The sequence below is a fragment of the Pogona vitticeps genome, chromosome 1, assembly GCF_051106095.1.
Source record: "Pogona vitticeps strain Pit_001003342236 chromosome 1, PviZW2.1, whole genome shotgun sequence".
NCBI classification, from domain to species: Eukaryota; Metazoa; Chordata; class Lepidosauria; order Squamata; family Agamidae; genus Pogona; species Pogona vitticeps.
The window spans coordinates 292,574,786-292,592,563 of NC_135783.1; the positions used below are offsets into that span (position 1 = coordinate 292,574,786).

Sequence of the window (17,778 nt, forward strand, 5' to 3'; positions counted from 1 at the left end):
CATGAGAGATTTCTATTCTTCTCAAAAGGCTCCGTTAAAAGGGGAACTACTTATATTATTCAAGGCATAAACATCAGCTGCTGGGCACCACAGTGAACAACAGAAAAATATATGTCTGTATCTACTATGTACTTGGGAGTGAGGAAGGACATAACATTCTAGATATCTGAAATGCTAATAGGGAATAGAGTGTGTCAACTTCTATCTTAACTGACCAGGTTAGATGTAAGAACTTCACTAACAAATATCATCATCTCAGTCTATTGGGCTTAACATGTAGAGGAACATAAATACTCACCCTCTTCCAGAATATGTCCAAGTTTACTTCTTCCCCCACGTTTTTATAGCAATGTGTTTTTAAATAGTTGAACAGTCTAGTATTCCACGAAGCAGGGTTTGTTGCTGTGCTGATCAACAGTAAGAAACCCTTATGCAAATGTTTGCAATGGGTGTTTTTTCTTGTCCAGGGCTCACTCCCTGAGAAGAGTTGCTCAGTTGAGAAAGGCACCAGGAAACAGGATTTCCCAGCCTCTCCCTTGGAATCTGAGCCTCTGAACTGCCCAATCCAGTTTCATAAAAACTCTTGCCAAGCATTCCCAGCTCCACACTTGGTGACATTTCCACAGACGAAACCTCAGTGAAAAAATAAGGCAAAGAAGAGTCAGCCAAAACATGCAACAACTTTGAAAGGACTTAGCTTCTGAAATATAAATAAAATGGCAGAGACCTATCTGGGAAAAAACCCCAACAGCAATGCCAATACTGAATCAAATCAGACGGGCTTAAAATGGTCCAACCACAGATGTTCAACACTGCAGCATACAGAACAAACCTGATCTTGCCTTATTTTGGAAGCTAAAATGGTCCAGGGCCAGTTAGTACCAGGATGGGAGAACATCAAGGAATACCAAGGATCTCCAGGAAAGGCCTGGAAAGATTCTTGCCTGAAACTCTGGAGAGCAGCTGCCAGTCAGAATTGACAATACTGATCTAGATGGTCTAATGCCCTGATTCCTTTGTAGTCAAAGCATAAGGCTTTTTCCTAAATTCAACAGGTCAAAACAATTCCCTACGCTTCCAAACTGGCCACGTCTGACATCCATGCCATGAAAACGTATGCTGACTTTGTATCCTTAGCTCAGCTCCTGTTTCCTGAGTAACAATGTTAGATTTTTTCCTCCTAACATCTCCAGCATATTGCAGTCTGTACTTTCACGAAATAGAACCAGTTTTCTGTCATGTACTCCTTTGAAATACAGCATGATATAGCTGCAGTTCATTTATCTTCACTACAATTGTTCGCAGACAACCAACCAACCATTTTTGTTTCGCCTTCCTGCCAAAAGAGGGACAAGACATACCATTGATCAAGGAAGGCAAATACAGCTACTTGATGGTATTACTCAAGCTGGTAGGATGAGATTGACAACTGGAATGAAATTATTCAAGGATACATAATTTACTCAAAATGAACAGAGGAAATAGGAAAGAAGCAGTTGGCAGCATGATATGTAATAGATGTGAGGGAAAAAATCCATAAATCTCAGCATGGAAAGTCAGAGGAGATCATTTAAGTAAAAAATAAAGGGAGATAAATATAACAGCACTGTAACTGTTGGGCTCTACTCCTGTTAGAATAAGTGCCGCAATACTGCATTTCAAATAACCACTAGACAGCAGTAGTCCCCAACCTTGGGTCTCCAGATGTTCTTGGACTACAACTCCCAGAAGCCTTCACCACTGCCTGTGCTGGCCAGGATTTCTGGGAGTTGAAGTCCAAGAACATCTGGAGGCCCAAATTTGGGGAGCAATGCACTAGAGAACAACAGAAAGATAGTCAGGTAGGACTGGGGATCTTGATCCCTTTGTTTTCTGTAAGTGACGCCTTGTAGACTTTTGCCTTCAAGTTAGTTCCTCCTGCTTTTGAATTGTGGTGCTGGAGGCGACTCTTGAGAGTCCCCTGGACTGCAAGGAGAACAAACCTATCCATTCTAAAGGAAATCAACCCTGAGTGCTCACTGGAAGGACGGATCCTGAAGCTGAGGCTCCAGTACTTTGGCCATCTCTTGAGAAGAGAAGATTCCCTGGAAAAGACCCTGATGTTGGGAAAGTGTGAAGGCAAGAGGAGAAGGGGACGACAGAGGACAAGATGGCTGGACAGTGTCACCAAAGGTACCAACATGAATTTGGCCAGACTCCGGGAGGCAGTGGAGGACAGGAGGGCTTGGCATGCTCTGGTCCATGGGGTCACAAAGAGTCAGAAACAACTTAACAACTAAACAACAAAATAGTTCCTCCTAGATCATTTGCCCCTTCTTCAAGGACATGAGTGTTTTGTCCTCCTTGCAAAATGGAATACTGGCGTTCACTGGGCCTTTAGGTTGCCCTTCAGCATGGTTGTGTACATAGAAGTCAGATCCAGGGCTTCTGTACTCAAGCCTACCTTTTATCCTGAAAGGATTTCCTGAAATAACAAGTTGTTCTTTTTACCTTAACATGAGCATTTTATGTGATTACTTTTAATTCATAGCTATAACCTCATTTCTCTAACCTGATGAACTCTGCTAATTTAATTACTACAGATTCCTACAACTACAGGTTGCCAAGCCAAGCAGAAGGGCTTGGATGATGCCTTCTGAGATCAAATTAGCAAAGTTTAAAACAGGAGAGATATAGGATCTATGGGGGAATTTCAGCTACCCTGACATCTGTTTAAAGTCAAATTTCAATGAGACTTAACAGTCTGAATGTGATCCTCTGGACAGAAATAGTTACAGAGATGAGAATTCAACATGGATGACACTGTCTCAAAAGCAAACTACTTAACAAACTATCACAAACATTTTAAAAGAGGATGAAAAACAGCAGATATCTAAAGAAAACTGATAGCAGCATGAGGGAATTTCTGTGGGCTCAGATTTTAGCAACATATGTAAAAGGAAACAAAGGAGGGGCAAATAACCTGAGATGAGTAAAAATGAGCAGATAAAATGTTTAGCCACAGCATTATGAGAGTAAAAAATCAGAATAAACTGAGACCTATGTTAAGAACAAAAAGGTATATTTGACTATATCTGGAACATGGTAAATAAACTAGGAATATGGGTGGTCTACTCTGTGGAGAAGATGGTGATATTTTAGCAGGTGGCTGACAGAAGGTGAAACTGTTCAATATCCACTTTGCCAATCTTCTCTCTCAAGGGAAGCTAAATTCAATCTTGCAAAAAGACACCAAACGATGAAAGGAGGAAAGGACCGTTAAAGTAAAAAGATGATACAGGAGCAACTAGCCATTCCTAATAAAATACTGTACTGTATTCAAAACCAGACAAACTGTTCTAAAGAATCTACAGATCTCTCACACCACGTGTCTATATTTTCTTTTTAAACTCTAGGAGAATAAGAAAAGTACCATGAGACTACAGGTGGTTAAACATTGACCTATCTTTGGAGGCAGGACAGCCAAAAATAGATTGAGGCAACTGTTAACTCTCAGCTAGGTAGAAATACCCCAAAGGCTCTAAAACAGAATAGCCAGTCTGTGAACATATAGAAAATAGTGCTTTGATTACAATGTGTAGTATGGATTTCTGAACATCAAATCATGACAGTGTAATTTTATCAGCATTTATTTAATAAGAGTTACTAAACTGGTAGATCAGAGGCTTGCTGTGATTGTTCTATTTTGCTCTAGAGCAGAAGTTCCAAACTTTGGGTGCCCAGATGTTCTTGGAGTGCAACTCCCAGAAATTCGGGCCAGCACAGCTACTCGTCAAGGGCTTCTGGGAGTTTTAAACCAAGATCAACTTGGACCCAAGGTTAAGAACTACTGCTCTAGAGCAGTGGTGTCAAACTGTGGCCCTCCAGATGTTCTTGGACTTCAACTCCCAGAAATCCTGGCCAGCAGAGGTGGTGCTGAAAGCTTCTGGGAGCTGTAGGCTAAGAACATGTGGAGGGCCACAGTTTGACACCACTGCTCTAGAGGGTATAGTCCAAGTAGCATGTCCTTTCTGGTTATACATAGTATTTTACAATGGAGCAGACTGCCTTCCAGTGTGGTGGTCTGTCCTTCCTTGGAAGTTTTCAAGGAGATGATCATCCTTGTGTAAAGGTTTTTCTACAACAGCAGAGTATGTGAAGATTCTCAGTCATCCAGATGAGGTTACCTGGAAGCTGAGACTTGGCCTCTGGACTTCTTTCTGATTAGGTTGAAAAGTTTCACTACTTATCCAAGTAGCTTCTTCAGTCTGAGGAGAGTTGGTAGGAGACCCCTGATATATCCTCCACATTGGTTTCCACTTCCCCCTAGTCTGAGTAGGCTAGTTAGATGGACAAACTATGGGGGAGTGAGTGAAAATCCCACTTGACAGTCCTTCTCCACCCATTGTCATGGGTTGTTAACAGTCATTTACGGTGGTCTTTCTGGTGAGTGTGTTCCTGATCTTTCTGGGGATGGATGAAATCTGGACAAGCTTTGGATAGTTATACTATTCCACTCTCTTATTTGGCAGTGTTCATCAGGGCTAGAAGGCTTTCCCAATATCCAACTCATGCTTCTCATGTTCAACAGGCCTGTCTTATAACTCTTCTGCACTTGATCATTAACATATCTTCCTCCAGCTCTTTTTAAAAGCAGAAGAAGCAGAGGTGAAATTTGACCACTAGAAATGTCTGGCTCCTTGTGTTCCTTTTAAAGCTCTACAATTGCTGTTTCTTTGAGAAATTCGAGTCCTTTGGGGGAACAATTATGTCACAAACTGAGCACTGTGCCCCAGCCAAGGAACAAGCTGAGCCAAGTAGAGCAGAAAAAATTGTGCATTAGCAAAAACAAAACAAAAAAACACCCCTCCCTAAATACCAAACCATGGAGTAAAATGAGCATTTTCCTTTAACACAACACAAATCTAAAATAATTTCTGTAAGGATTCTTCATTGACAAAGAACCACCATTCACACCATGGCCAGCAAGTCTTATTTGCAACTTGTTTCACTTTGAAGAGTCACATCTTCACTCAGTACTTCAAGGTTCTCTTCCTATTTCAGTGGTTTAGAAATGTTTCTGCACTTATTCTCTTATACTTTTCATCACCCATACAAATGTTCCTGTGAACCTGCCATATAGGCACTATTTCCCACTCGTTCCACTTACAAGTTTTGATTTATTACTATTTTTACACCCAGAAGTATAGTTCATACATCTTAAATCTTAATAGTTAAGCCAGATATATTCTGAAAGGGCCTACAACTATGGGTGTTACTTGCTTTCAAGTCACTTCCAAATTAGGGCAACCTTAATAGGGTTTCTGACATGTGTGAGATGCTTAAGGAGTGTTTCACTATCGACACCACCCAGAAAGTTTCCAGGCCTGACAGGGGATTGGAAACCAGGTTGCATGAAAGCACAGAATGACACTCTATCCATTATATCACACTGGTTCTTAACTACATCTATATCTCTATTATGGCAACAAATATGCCAAAAGTTGTGTTACACAACTGATTTAGTTATTTCTGTTTGCAAACCATCTCCCAAACTTTTACATAACAAAAACAACATCGACCCACCTGAAAAATTTAATACATATTCAAGATTGTCTAACTGACTCACTTTTCATAAAGGAATGAAGAAAGACAAAGAGAAAGATCTCTTTAAGCATTTCTTACTCTGGATAGATGTTTAGGTATTACATAAAGGGACAGAGAGAAACAAGCCTACCTCCAGGCATCTGTTACTCACTGTGCTTAGTTCCTCTGCTTTGATGATGACAAGATTCATAGTTCACATGCCTGCCACTGCAGCTAATTTATTAAATTGTTTTCTTGAAGAAGAAAGTTGAAACAACATGAAAGGCAAAGTTCAGAGCCATCCTGAAGTAGCAATCCTAGAGCCCGACAGCCTGTTCTGTATGATTTAGAAGCTTGGGGTGAGGGGGGGGGTAAGGAAAACATGTCTGGGAATACTGGAGAGAAGAATCGTAAGGAAGGACACCATCCATGGGAAAACTTGATGACAATGGGTTATTAACAGAAAAAAAGAGTCTAAAAGCTGGTTTATTACAGTTCTCAATATTAAATTAGATATACCAACTATTCCTTATAAACAACATCCTATAGATGTTTAGAAACATTGGGAATGAAGCAACTATTCTGAAAATATTGCGATCAGAATGAGTTCAAAATAAACAACCCTCTCATGGGTATTTAAAAAATCTTGCTCACTGACCAAATAAAAAGTGTGCTTAACTGTACATCGTGTAGGTAGATATTTTTAAATCAATTTCAAGAGTGCTAAACCCAACACAAAACCAGGATGTAGCTCCAAAAAGTTTGCAGGATGGGACAATGAATTTTCCCCAACTGCAAAGAAATATCCACTCTTGCTTTAGGGAGTTGCCTCACCCACTTAATTAGATCAGGCATCCTTCAGTCTTGAGAGCATATGGTAATGTGATCTGAATAGGTCTTGGAACAGCATCTAGTGTGGCTGAGAAGGCCAATTCGAGAGTGACAATCCCTTCCACACTGAAAACAAATACAATCTGTCCCCTGTCCAGCTCCCTGATTTTGCTGTTTCAGGACTGCCTCTTTGCCTGCCTCAGCCTGCTGAACAAGGGTCTCTTCAAATTGGGAGAGGCCATGATGCATCGCCTGCCTCCAGGCTGAACGCTCAGATGTCAGGGTTTCCCATCTGTTGAGGTCCATTCCTAAGGTCTTCAGATCACACTTGCAGATATCCTTGTATCGCAGCTGTGGTCTCCCTCAGGGGCGTTTCCCCTGCACTAATTCTCCATACAGGCGATATTTTGGAATCAGACCATCAGACATCTCATTATGACCAGCATAATTGTTCATCTTAATACAATTTCACTCATCCAGCCCACATCTACATGGAAAAATCAAGATCTCACTCTAATGGCAGAGCACTTGTGCATGATCTGTACAATACATTGCTTTGCTCCTGGGTCTTCTCTTTCAGCTACTATCTCTGTAGCCTTCTCAGCCACATTATAAATGGAGACGTTGCTTCTCAACAAGCTTCTACTTTTGGATCAGTATTCTGTCAGCATAACTACCTCCATTTAGAAGTTGGGAACACAGAGCAGATATACAGACAGCAAGTTCTGTGTAAATTTCTCCTGCAGGATCTACTATCTACCAAGACAGCAAGCAGCAATGATTGCCAGAGCCACAGACATGTGCCAAAGACTTTAGCATGGAAAAACTAGTTTTTTTGGAAGCCTTCACATCATACAGTGATCAACATTGGAAAAGCCTCAGGGTAAAAATAAAAACAGCATATAAATATAGCCGCATGCTTTCCTTTAGAAATTTGCTACAGCACGGTACCTTGTTCTGAAGAAAGTTGTTCTCAAGGAAGAAATATACAGGTAATTTCTAAGCTCAATATTGCCAAGGTTTAGTAGGATTGACTTGTCTCACAGCTCACACTCTAAGCATAGATGATGGTAACCCGCAGCAAAGCATGCTATGAAAACAGCAAGGAAAATCTCACAGAAGCAATTATGTTGCCAGAATTACCATTCTCTTCAAGCAAAGTCCCGATACTGCTAAAAATAAGAATAATGTGACTCCAATTTAGGATAATCCTCCCAGGGTTTCCTAGGTATAAAGAGCTCAGAAGTGGTTTATTTGTCCCTCCTGGCACAGCTAACCAAGGTGGATAAAAATCAATGTTTTTTTAATATATTTACGAAGGCTTTTACGGCAGGGATCTACTGGTTGTTGTGGGTTTTTCGGGCTCTTTGGCTGTGTTCTGAAGGTTGTTCTTCCTAACGTTTCGCCAGTCTCTGTGGCCGGCATCTTCAGGGGACAGCACTCTGTGCTCTGGTGCAGTTTGTTTGGGAGTTGAGGATTTATAGCTGTGAGATCAGCTTTTGTATTTTTCAGGAGATGGGTGATTATGGTGATCAGTGTGTTTTTGTTGTGGGTGTGTTGTTGTGATGAGGAGAGATTATCTGTCACTGTGATTGATGGGTGTCGTTAGCTGGTCTATTGTGTGTAGTGATCATGGGTCCTTGTGGCTGGGTAGAGTTCCACAACAAAAACACACTGATCACCATAATCACTCTCATCCAGCAGATCTTTCCAGAAGACATCAAGGCCTTTTTCCAACACTGCCTAACGGTCAGCTATTTTCAGTGGGATAATGAATTCTATGAACAGACAGATGGAGTGGCCATGGGCAGCCCCCTCAGCCCAGTTATAGCAAACCTCTACATAGAACATTTCGAAAAACTTGCCCTGGCTTCGGCACCCCTTGCACCCACAACAGCACAGGTCCCCTGGTTTTAACTTTTTTGTGGGGCAGATAAAGAACACCCTATTGATGTTCAGGATGTATAGTACAATGACTACAACTTAGCAAGAAGCCTGGACACAAAGCTGAGAGCTGCCCCTTTCACTTTCTTTGGCTAAGAAGGGCTTCTGTCTTTGGCTTTTGTGTGCAACACTGAAAGCTGAAAACTTTTTAAATCAAAAATTAAAGAATGGAATTGTGTGTGGGGGAAACCATATCATAGTTGAAACCTGACCATATCTCAAACATTGTCCCTCAAACTAATTACCTGGCCAGCAAGCATTTGATGGCCATCTGTGAGGGTTCAACTTTAGGCTCCTCTTTCGATCCAAAGAAATCAGTAGATTTTTCTTGCTTCAAAACAGGTGAAGGATTTATTGGTGCATTTAACAATAAACAAGTGTCTGCGACATAATTATGAATCTTTCCTCCTTCAGCCAACGGGTCTGGAAGGAGCCTCCAATTTTCAAACAGGAAAGAGTTGCCCATAACTATTGTCCCATGGTCCCGGTAAACCAGCTGGAACCCGGTCTCTCATGGTCTGCCCCGTCAAACCTTCCAGCAAGGGCACGGTCTTGTCATCCCGATCGCCATTCCACAGCGTTGGTCTCTCAGGGTCTCGATCCTCCCAGGGTCCTCCCTGTAGTACTTCCTCATCTCTTTTATTCTCCATTCTAGCCTCTCACTCCTTTCTCTCTCTCTCCTCTTTCCTTCTCTTCTTTCAACCTCCTTCTGCACTCTCTTGCTTCAGCTTCTCCCCAATAAGAGGGTCTGGGGGGAATCTCCCTTCTTCTTCTGTAATCTGCCTCCTCTTTATGCACTCTCAGCCTCTCCCAGCATCCTGTCCAGGGGTCCTCCATCCACATCCATTCCCAGCCTGCTGGCAACTGACTCTCCTTCCTTTTTACCTACCCTGTTCCTGCCTCAAACTCCACCCTCTTTCTCCTCTCTTTTCCTACCTTTTCCTCCTGGACCTCTCTCATCGTCACACCCTGCAAGTTCTCAGTTAACTCCCCTATTTCTGTCCCTTGCTGAGCATCTGTGGCAAGTTCTGGTGCTGGTTGGGGACTCTCATTCTTTTTGTGGGGGAGGGACGGCTCTCCAGCGAGTGGGGCATTCCTCTCGCCTTCTGGCTCACACCATCATAGCTTTAAAGGCAACATCTCTCTCAGAGAAACAAATGGGGTGTATGTACTTCTTTGGGGTTTTCGCTACCTCTCAGACTGGACCTTGCTTCTTGTTGTTAATATTTTTAAAAAAGGAAGCTGCCATGGTGCTTCCTGGTAGTCATAGACTTGCTCCCTATTGGGTTCTACTACGTCTCTTGAGGTACAATGACTCCCAGGAAGTACCATGACAGTGTTCTTTTATTTATTTATTTTACAACAACAACAAGAAGCAAGGTTGGAGAATGCCATCTAATCTCAGAGGTAGGCCCTTCACTAGGGGAGTGAAATGTAAGTTGTGGGCTCAGAATTCTGCCTTGGAGGATTCTGGGAGATGGAGTGAAAAAAATAGAAAACCACAGCCCCTAGCAACAAATCTGTAAATTCTTATAATATTCTGTGTTGAGACACACAAACACCCAACTCAATCTACTTTTAGGCAATCTTTATTTTCTCCTGAAAGAAGATAACACTTTCCACTGAGTATATAATATGTCAGTAGCTAAGACCACAGTATCTTCCAGTAAACTGGTATGCAATTGCACATGCTGGCTGGAGCATTCTGGGGAGTGTAGTCCAAAGATGCAAGTTTTACAAGCTTGGACCTGAAGAATGCACTAAGCTTAACCCATAACTAATTTTAGCATATTCTAGTTTGGGTAACGGAATTACTGCCCCCAGTAACTAACAATGAGTAAGTCTAACATCATTGTAACATATTGCCTTTCATCACTAAAGGTTGGAAACAAATAACACAAATACACATGTATGCATTCATACATTCAAGCATCTACTATTAAGCTGCAGTTGTGTTCCACAGGGCAAACAGTTTTGATCCCTCCTGAAGAATCATCTTGGGTCTTCAAGCTGGGTATCACGAAATTTTATGCAAAGTCTTGAAGACAAAGTAACACAGCCATTGACCTAGTACATCTCGGTGTTCTGTATAGCTTCAACTGATCACTGTAGTTCAGCTCTACAGTGGATCCCCTACTTAAGGGATTAATCCGTATTGGAATGGTGGCTGCAAGTTGAAAAGTCTGTAAATCGAATCTCCATTGACCTACAATGCACTGAAAACGATTAATCCCATAACCAGTGGTTTTTATTCTATTTTTATTCCATTTTGTTTTTTTTCTGGTCTGTAAGTCAATTCTCTGGCTGCAAGTCGAATCTAAATTTTGCAGCCAGAGAAGTCTGTAACTCGAAAAGTCTGTAAGTCGAGCCGTCCGTAAGTCGAGGGTCCACTGTATTAATCTGATATCTACAGATGGTTTTGTAATTCTGTTTTACCCTGTTTTCAGTACAGTATTGTGTTTGATACACAATCTATGCAATAGGAATCTATATGCTAGAGAAGAGAAGCTTCTGCTTTCCAGATATTTTGACCTAAAACTCCCATTAAGCCCACTCAGCATGTCCAATGATGAGGGAGCATGGAATTTGTAGTCTAAAACATCTGGAGGGCCAAGCATTTCTTACCTCTATAATACACTCATTAACAAGGCTGTGTAGGCCTCAGGATTAGTTCATATTCAGCAAGATCTTAATTTTCAAATAAGTCTTTTCATGTCTGTTCCACCCCTCAATATACTAGATGAAGAAATCCAACCAAAAAATAGCTAGGCAGGTTACCCTTTTTGATTATCAAAAAGCTGACAGCAAATGCAATTAGTGTCTTACTGTTTCGTTCAAGTCTAAAACTAAAATATCATTACAATAGGCAGCACTTTCCAGTTTGTTTTCTTGAACTCTCACAAACCAGATTTCCTCTGGGAATAAGCATTGCAGAGTGGGGCTAGCTACTTGGTTCAAACAGAACCACATATTTAGCCTGGAGAAAAATAAAATAAAATAAAAGTCACATCAGAATTTCCAACACCAATCTGGCAAATAAGAGTAGTCAGAGAGAAGTTTCCAGGTTGCCTTAGTAATGATTCAATCATGTTTGAATTGAGTTTCAAATATTAGCAATCTGACTGCATTCTTCAATAGCGCCTAGCCAAAAGGTTAGCTGCCCCAAAGCACTGTTTATACTGGCAAACTCTTGCATCACAAGTAGATTACAGCAAGCCTCCTCAGTCACTAGAGCCAAAAGTCATTGCTCCAAGTGGCTGGCAGACTGTTTGGTCCATTAGGAAGGGAGAAGTTGAGCCTGTCTTCTCCAGTGAAGAAGAGTGTATTTTCTAGAGGGTAGGAGAGACAAGACAACCTAAAAATCACAATGACATTTTGCACAACTGAAGGCAGAATAGATAAAATACGAGCCCAAAAGTTCTGGATGCAATTTCTGATAAAGACAGGGAAGTAAACACAATAGCCATGTTAAGCCAGAAGCTTGTAGTAAAAAGGAATGCTTCAGCAATGTTATTTATTTTTCCCTGCAGAACTCAACATTATTTTCTAAAGCTGGATAGACAATGCTTTAGAGTCCTCTAGAAAAGATCCATCAAAGTAGAATACATTATGTTTCCAGCCACAGAAATGTCAAACAGCTGATTACTAGGACACAGAGTACACAAAGCATGTGCATTGTTTTATTTAGGAATGCTGCACAAATACATACAATTGCAGCTTTTGTCTAAGAGGTATACACAACTGAACAGCAGGGAATCAAACTCCTGTTCGCATTAAATCTTACAGCTACATCATTAGTACAACATTCATAAATACCTCCATGTATGTTTATTTATACATATTACCTTTCCTCCAAATTTAACACATATTTTTCCTTTGCCTCCATTTCTCATTTAGCTACAAAACAACTCTGTGAGATCGGGGTCAGCCTAAGGGAATGTGACCGGTTCAAGGTCACTTAGTAAGTTTCACGGCCAAGTGGGTATTTGAACCCAAAATCTCAGTCAAGCAGTCTAGCCACTGTACCACACTAGCTTTCATCATTATTATTTATATGTCACTTTTCAAATCAAGTTCCCCTGAAGTGGTGCAAAGAACTTAATAATAAAGAAACTAAAGTTCAATATATATACAGAAGTATAAATAAATAAATAAATAAATAAATAAATAAATAAATAAATAAATAAATAAATAAATAAATAGCATTATTATTAGCATTATTATTAGCATTAACATTAGCATTAAAAATATTCACAGGTTCATAAAGCCAGCCAACCAAGATGAATTTGGCACAACATACCAAGACCCAGAAAGGAAGGTCTTAAAAGCATATCAAAAAGTAACAGAAAGGCTTTGAATGGCTCCAAGAGGCTTCAAGAAGATATTGAATATGCACAGAAAGGGAGCCAAACATATACCTTGGGAAGGGAATTCCATAACTTGAGGCCACTTTTAAAAAGCCCAAACCCTCCTGTTTGCCGATACATAGGTGCTCTTAATGGCTGGTAAATTAGAGCTGCAGATCTTAATTCTTGGCAATAACTTAGTTTCAGGCCACTCAAGAATTTAAAGACCAAAGTCTAGTCCTAACCCGTACCCTATGAACTGAACTGAAAAGTTTATTAGCAAAACAATACCTGTCATGTGTGCCTTACCCCACCAGTGTCCAGATCACCATAATCTGGAAGCAATGAATTTATACAACTGTTTTCCAGAGGAAAACTATCAAGTGGATATGCAGTTGGTTACCAAATAATATTCTGAGAGTGCTTATCACTGGCTTCTTTTCAAACAGAGGAGGTACCAGAAGGCTCAGTCCTGGGTGTGGTACTCTTCAACATTTTTATTAATTACTTGAGTGAAAGGGTGTAAGGAATGCTTATCAAATTTGTGGATGGCACACAATTGGATGGAATAGCTAATACTCTCGAAGGCAGAAACAAAATTCAGAAATATCTTGACCGGCTCAAGTGCTAGGTTGAAAATAACAGAATTAAACTTAACAAGGATAACTGCAAAGTTTTACACCTGGGCTGAAAAAAAAATCAAACAAACACCTACAATTTGAGAGATACGTGTCTCAGCAACACCACAAGCAAGAAGGATCTTGAAATTGTCACAAGCTGAATATGAGCCAACAGTGCAATGTGGCTGCAAAAAAGGTAAATTGGATTTTAGGATGCATTACCAGAAGTATAGTCTCCAAATCCTGTGAAGTGCTAGTCCCCCTTTATTCTGCATTGATTAAGCATCATCTAGAGTACTGTGTCCAGTTCTGGACACCACACTTTAAGAAGGATGCCAACAAACTGGAGCAAGTTCAGAGGAGGGCAACAAGAATGATTAGGGGATTGGAAACCAGGCCCTATGAAAAAATAGCTGCCCTGTTTAGCCTTGAGAACAGAAGACAGACGGGAAATACGATAGCCCTCTTTAAATTCTTGAAAGATGACCATACACAGGTGGGGCACGATCTCTTCTCAATCATCCCAGAGTGCAGGACACATAATGAGCCAAATTTTGGATTTATATCAGGAAAAACATCTTAACTGTTAGAGTGATGTGACAATAGAACCAATTACCTTGGGAAGGGGCGAGCACTCCAATGCTGGAGACATTCAAGATAAAATTGGACAACCATCCATCAGATCTACTTTGATTTGGATTCCTGCTTTGAGCAAGTGGTTGAACTTGACGGCCTTATCAGCCCCTTCCAACTCAATTATTCTATGATCCAATCTCAAATGGTCTCTAGAGGCCCCTTTAGTTTTCTTCTGATGAGCAGACAAAAATATAGTGATGACATTTCAACTTAAACTTTTGAATGGCTTCCAAGAGGCTTCAAGAAGATATTGAAAATGCACAGCAATTTTGTGCGTAAGACACAACTGGAGGCCTTTTTGACCTTTTCTTCCATATCCCTCTCTATACTGTACAAGGAAGCCCTCCATTATTTAGCTACAGAGTGGCCAACTTTCAATGATTTTACTTGGTTGCTGGACATATAGAGGTGGATCTTTTTCTCTTCACTGAGAGAGCCTGCTGCTCGGCACTGCAGTTTGCAAAAGTAAAGTATGTGAGATCCATGTCGTTCTCTCACATACATATATTCAGTTTCCACTCAGGTTCCAGCTCCTGCACAGTGTATGACCACAGCTAGCAAGCCATGGTGCTCTTTCCCTCCTGAGCATCTCCTCTACCTGCCCACATCCTAACCACCTTAACAGCTTCTAGGCCACAGGTCTCCTGGGTCCACAACTCACAAAACTTCTGCCAGTAGCTCAGATTTGCTAGCTTAGGCAGCCCAACAGTAAAACTAAAAAAACTCTTGTTGGCAGTCAGTAGCTATTATAAACTGAGAGAAAAGCAGAGAACTGTATTTATGACCAGATCCCATAGTGAAGGTAACAATTACCCCCTGAATCAGATACAACTTCAGATACACCTTGAGGGTTTCCATGTCTCCCCGGTCAGTTCAAAGTTAGCCTTTCTTGGTGTAACTAATGGGACACCTATCTTCTCCAGCCCATATACTGTATATAAAACTGTATATAAAATTGTGGAAGGTACTACCATGATTCTGCAAAGAGTAAAAACCCAGCAGGTGGAGGATAAAGGGAACCTGTTTACACCTCTGAGGAGATGGGGTCCAGCCTCAGGAAATAGTACATTGAAGAGGTACCTCAAACAGGACTTACCACTTGGGGTGGTCAAAGGGTATGTACGTGATATATTTTGCACTCAAGAATACTTCCCAAAGGAAAGAAAAAAGAAAGACACAACTGAAACTAGTGTCTGGCCCAGGTCACATACCAAGGATGAAACACAAATGTGTGTAACACGCTTCATATATGCTGCATTCTAACTAGCAGCTGTGATATGATAAGCAGCCTTTGAGTTTCTTTAATAGTCATTAATCAGAAGACTTGACAAACTTCTGCCAAGCTATAATGCTTCTAGTTGTGCAAGTGCACAGGGAGGAATTCTATTCCTACTCCACCCAGAGACCAGCATACACCATGAAACAGATAGCCGCCTAGAGTGGTCTATTAGGCCAGATAGGTGGTGTATAAATCAAATAAATAAATAAATAGTTCAATTCAGGAGATGTCATGATACTTATTTCTTCATCAAAGCTGCACATCCTTTGAATATGTTCAAGGTAAAGTCTAGTCAAGTGAACATATGTTTTCTAAAGCAAGAAGGCTGGAAACACTCTAAAACATTCATAGTGCTATGTCTAAAACATCAAACATTTCCATGCAAGTACCAGATAGTCAATCTTCAGTATGCCAGCTTTAAAAGATACATAAGAAATTCAGGTATTAGCCATGTTTGTGGGTTTCTCTGTCCCCCTTTTGAGAACTCTTCAAAGAAAAAGGTCTTGTTAAGTGCAATAAGCAAGGAAAATTTAGCTGGCACAAAAAGTTGTTAGACTAGTTTAGTGTGTACAGCTTGTAAAGCTCCTCTGACATTTCTTTTGAGGAACTTCTGACCTCTTCTGTGGCCAGGAAAGGACAAACCATAGATGGTCTTTTCCCTTCACCAAATCAGTATTAAGTTCCCTGTGCAAGGCCAGCACAGTACACTAGCCTCTTTCCTACATAGTCAGAGCAATCCAAAATTTTTAAAGCTGGATGACAAAATCACATGGGGTGGGGGAAAGCAACCTTTGGCATCAGTATCTCCATACCTCAGCTGTCACCTAAATGTCATTCAAACACATACTTAACAGAGATGTATTCTGCACTACCACAGTGGTGTCTGACTGACATACCTGGACAACACTTTATAGATACCACAGAAATCAGCATCATAAGTTCTAGTGTCAACATGAGAAGCAATGTTATATCTGTATAAGCTACTACAGTATTTGAAACCGCATTACCTTTCTCTGCTGCTCTCCCAAACCTATCTGCATGCCTTTCTAGATACTTTCTTATACCAGAAAGCCTGTTCCCATTTACTTTACTCTAACATGTTGAAATAAGGGTCCTCAACCCATATTCAATCGTAACAAAACTCTTCCCCTCTAGAGCTTGTCCTAATATAAGGTGCCTTATATGGCCAGAAACTGCAGTATTTTAGTTCATTCTTGCCCAAGCTAATTTCATATGCATGCATAAGTGTGAAGTAACTTAAGGAGCGCTTCCAGATGTTTTATCCTGAATGATGGAAGTACTCATCTCAAAATGTAGCTACTGGAAAGAGAAAGTAGTGTGGAGAAGAGGGTACTACTATGTCCCAAAACTACTTCTTCCCTTTAATAAGAGGGGCTGCCAAAAAACAAAAAACGACTGCAGGGCCTGAAAGCTTCGAGTTTCAATTTGGGAAGGCGCTCCCCACCGAACCTTCACAAAGAAGCTCTGTTGCCTGCCTTATGCCTCTTCTCTCCTCTCTCCTTCCACACCCAGGCAAGGAGCATGTCCTAGCAGAAGAGGTCCTTGCATTCATGGGGCCAGGCTCCAGGATGCTGCTGATTCATTCGTTCCTAATATTTGAGACGCTCAAAATGGTGAGTCCGTCGGTCAGGCTGGGCCGTCCCAACTCCCTGCCCTGCCCGGTAGGGAACCGGGATGGGTGTGGTAGTTTCAGCCGAGGACAGCTGCTGCTCCCTACCTGCCGACAGAGCTCTGCGGAAGGCTATACCCGCGGAGATCCACAACGTGGGAGCCTAAGCGCCACGGGCGGCGGCTCGCAGACCCTCGTCCCATCTGCCCACGCCGCCCGCCCGCCGAGGGGCTGCGAGGGGCGAAGCAGGGAGGGCGGAAGGGACCGCAGCCCCAAAGTCCGCAGCCCCGTCCTGCGGGAAGGCAGAGGCGCTGCGGCGCTCGAATCCTCAGCCCCCCCCCCTCTCTCTTGAGTCCAGGAATCCTTACCTCCGCGAAGGGGCATCGGCAGGCTGGAGGGAGAAGCCAATCGCCCTCTCTTTCGACGCGTACGAGTCCAGTCTCCCCCCCCCCCCTCGCTAAAATTCAAGGGCCGAACGACGAAGATGCCGGGCGCCCTCCTACTTGCTGGGCAGCGGGTCCAAAGGGCAGGGCGTTCCTTCCCTTAGCGGACCCCCCCCCCCTCTCCCTTTCCCCAGAAGGAAGATCCGACTCGTGGAGACGCTGCCATACGGACAAGCGCTCCCACCCCACCCGGGGAGAGCCCGGTGACTACGAGACTTACCTCTCGAAGCGGCTGCTCTGGATACTCCCGCTCAGCGGAGAGTCTCGGGGCGCCTCCGGAGCAACAGGCGGTCTCCAGGGCAAAAAGCACGGTGGGTTTTGCCCCCCTCCCCGGCAGCCCAGCCCACCCCCGCTGCCGGAATCAATCCGCCTCCCTCGGGCGCAACCTTTCTCTCCGTCCCTGCCGCCCCTCCCCCTATTTCAAGGCGCGGGCCGTTCCGGGGCGGGAGGGCAGGGGCACGGCCCGCCTCCCGGGCGGTGGGCG

At 42.4% G+C, this 17,778-nt stretch overlaps 1 protein-coding gene across 8 annotated transcripts in view; it reads right to left on the reverse strand.

Annotated features, from left to right (window-relative positions):
* PACSIN3 (protein kinase C and casein kinase substrate in neurons 3) overlaps positions 1-17,656 on the reverse strand; it is a 31,731-nt gene extending 14,075 nt beyond the window's left edge. For 3 of the 8 annotated variants that reach the window (XM_078389858.1, XM_078389847.1, XM_072986020.2), the window contains exon 1: positions 17,515-17,656. Coding sequence is in view for 4 of the 8 variants with exons in the window: in XM_072986023.2 (XP_072842124.2) it covers positions 17,220-17,235 (16 nt within the window). In the remaining 4 variants the exon portion in view is untranslated. Of the gene's footprint in view, positions 1-7,347; positions 7,367-17,219; positions 17,341-17,514 lie in introns of those variants that run through there. The other 5 variants (XM_072986024.2, XM_072986019.2, XM_072986023.2 and 2 more) reach the window with 4 other exon arrangements.
* Between the last annotated feature and the right edge of the window lie 122 nt (positions 17,657-17,778).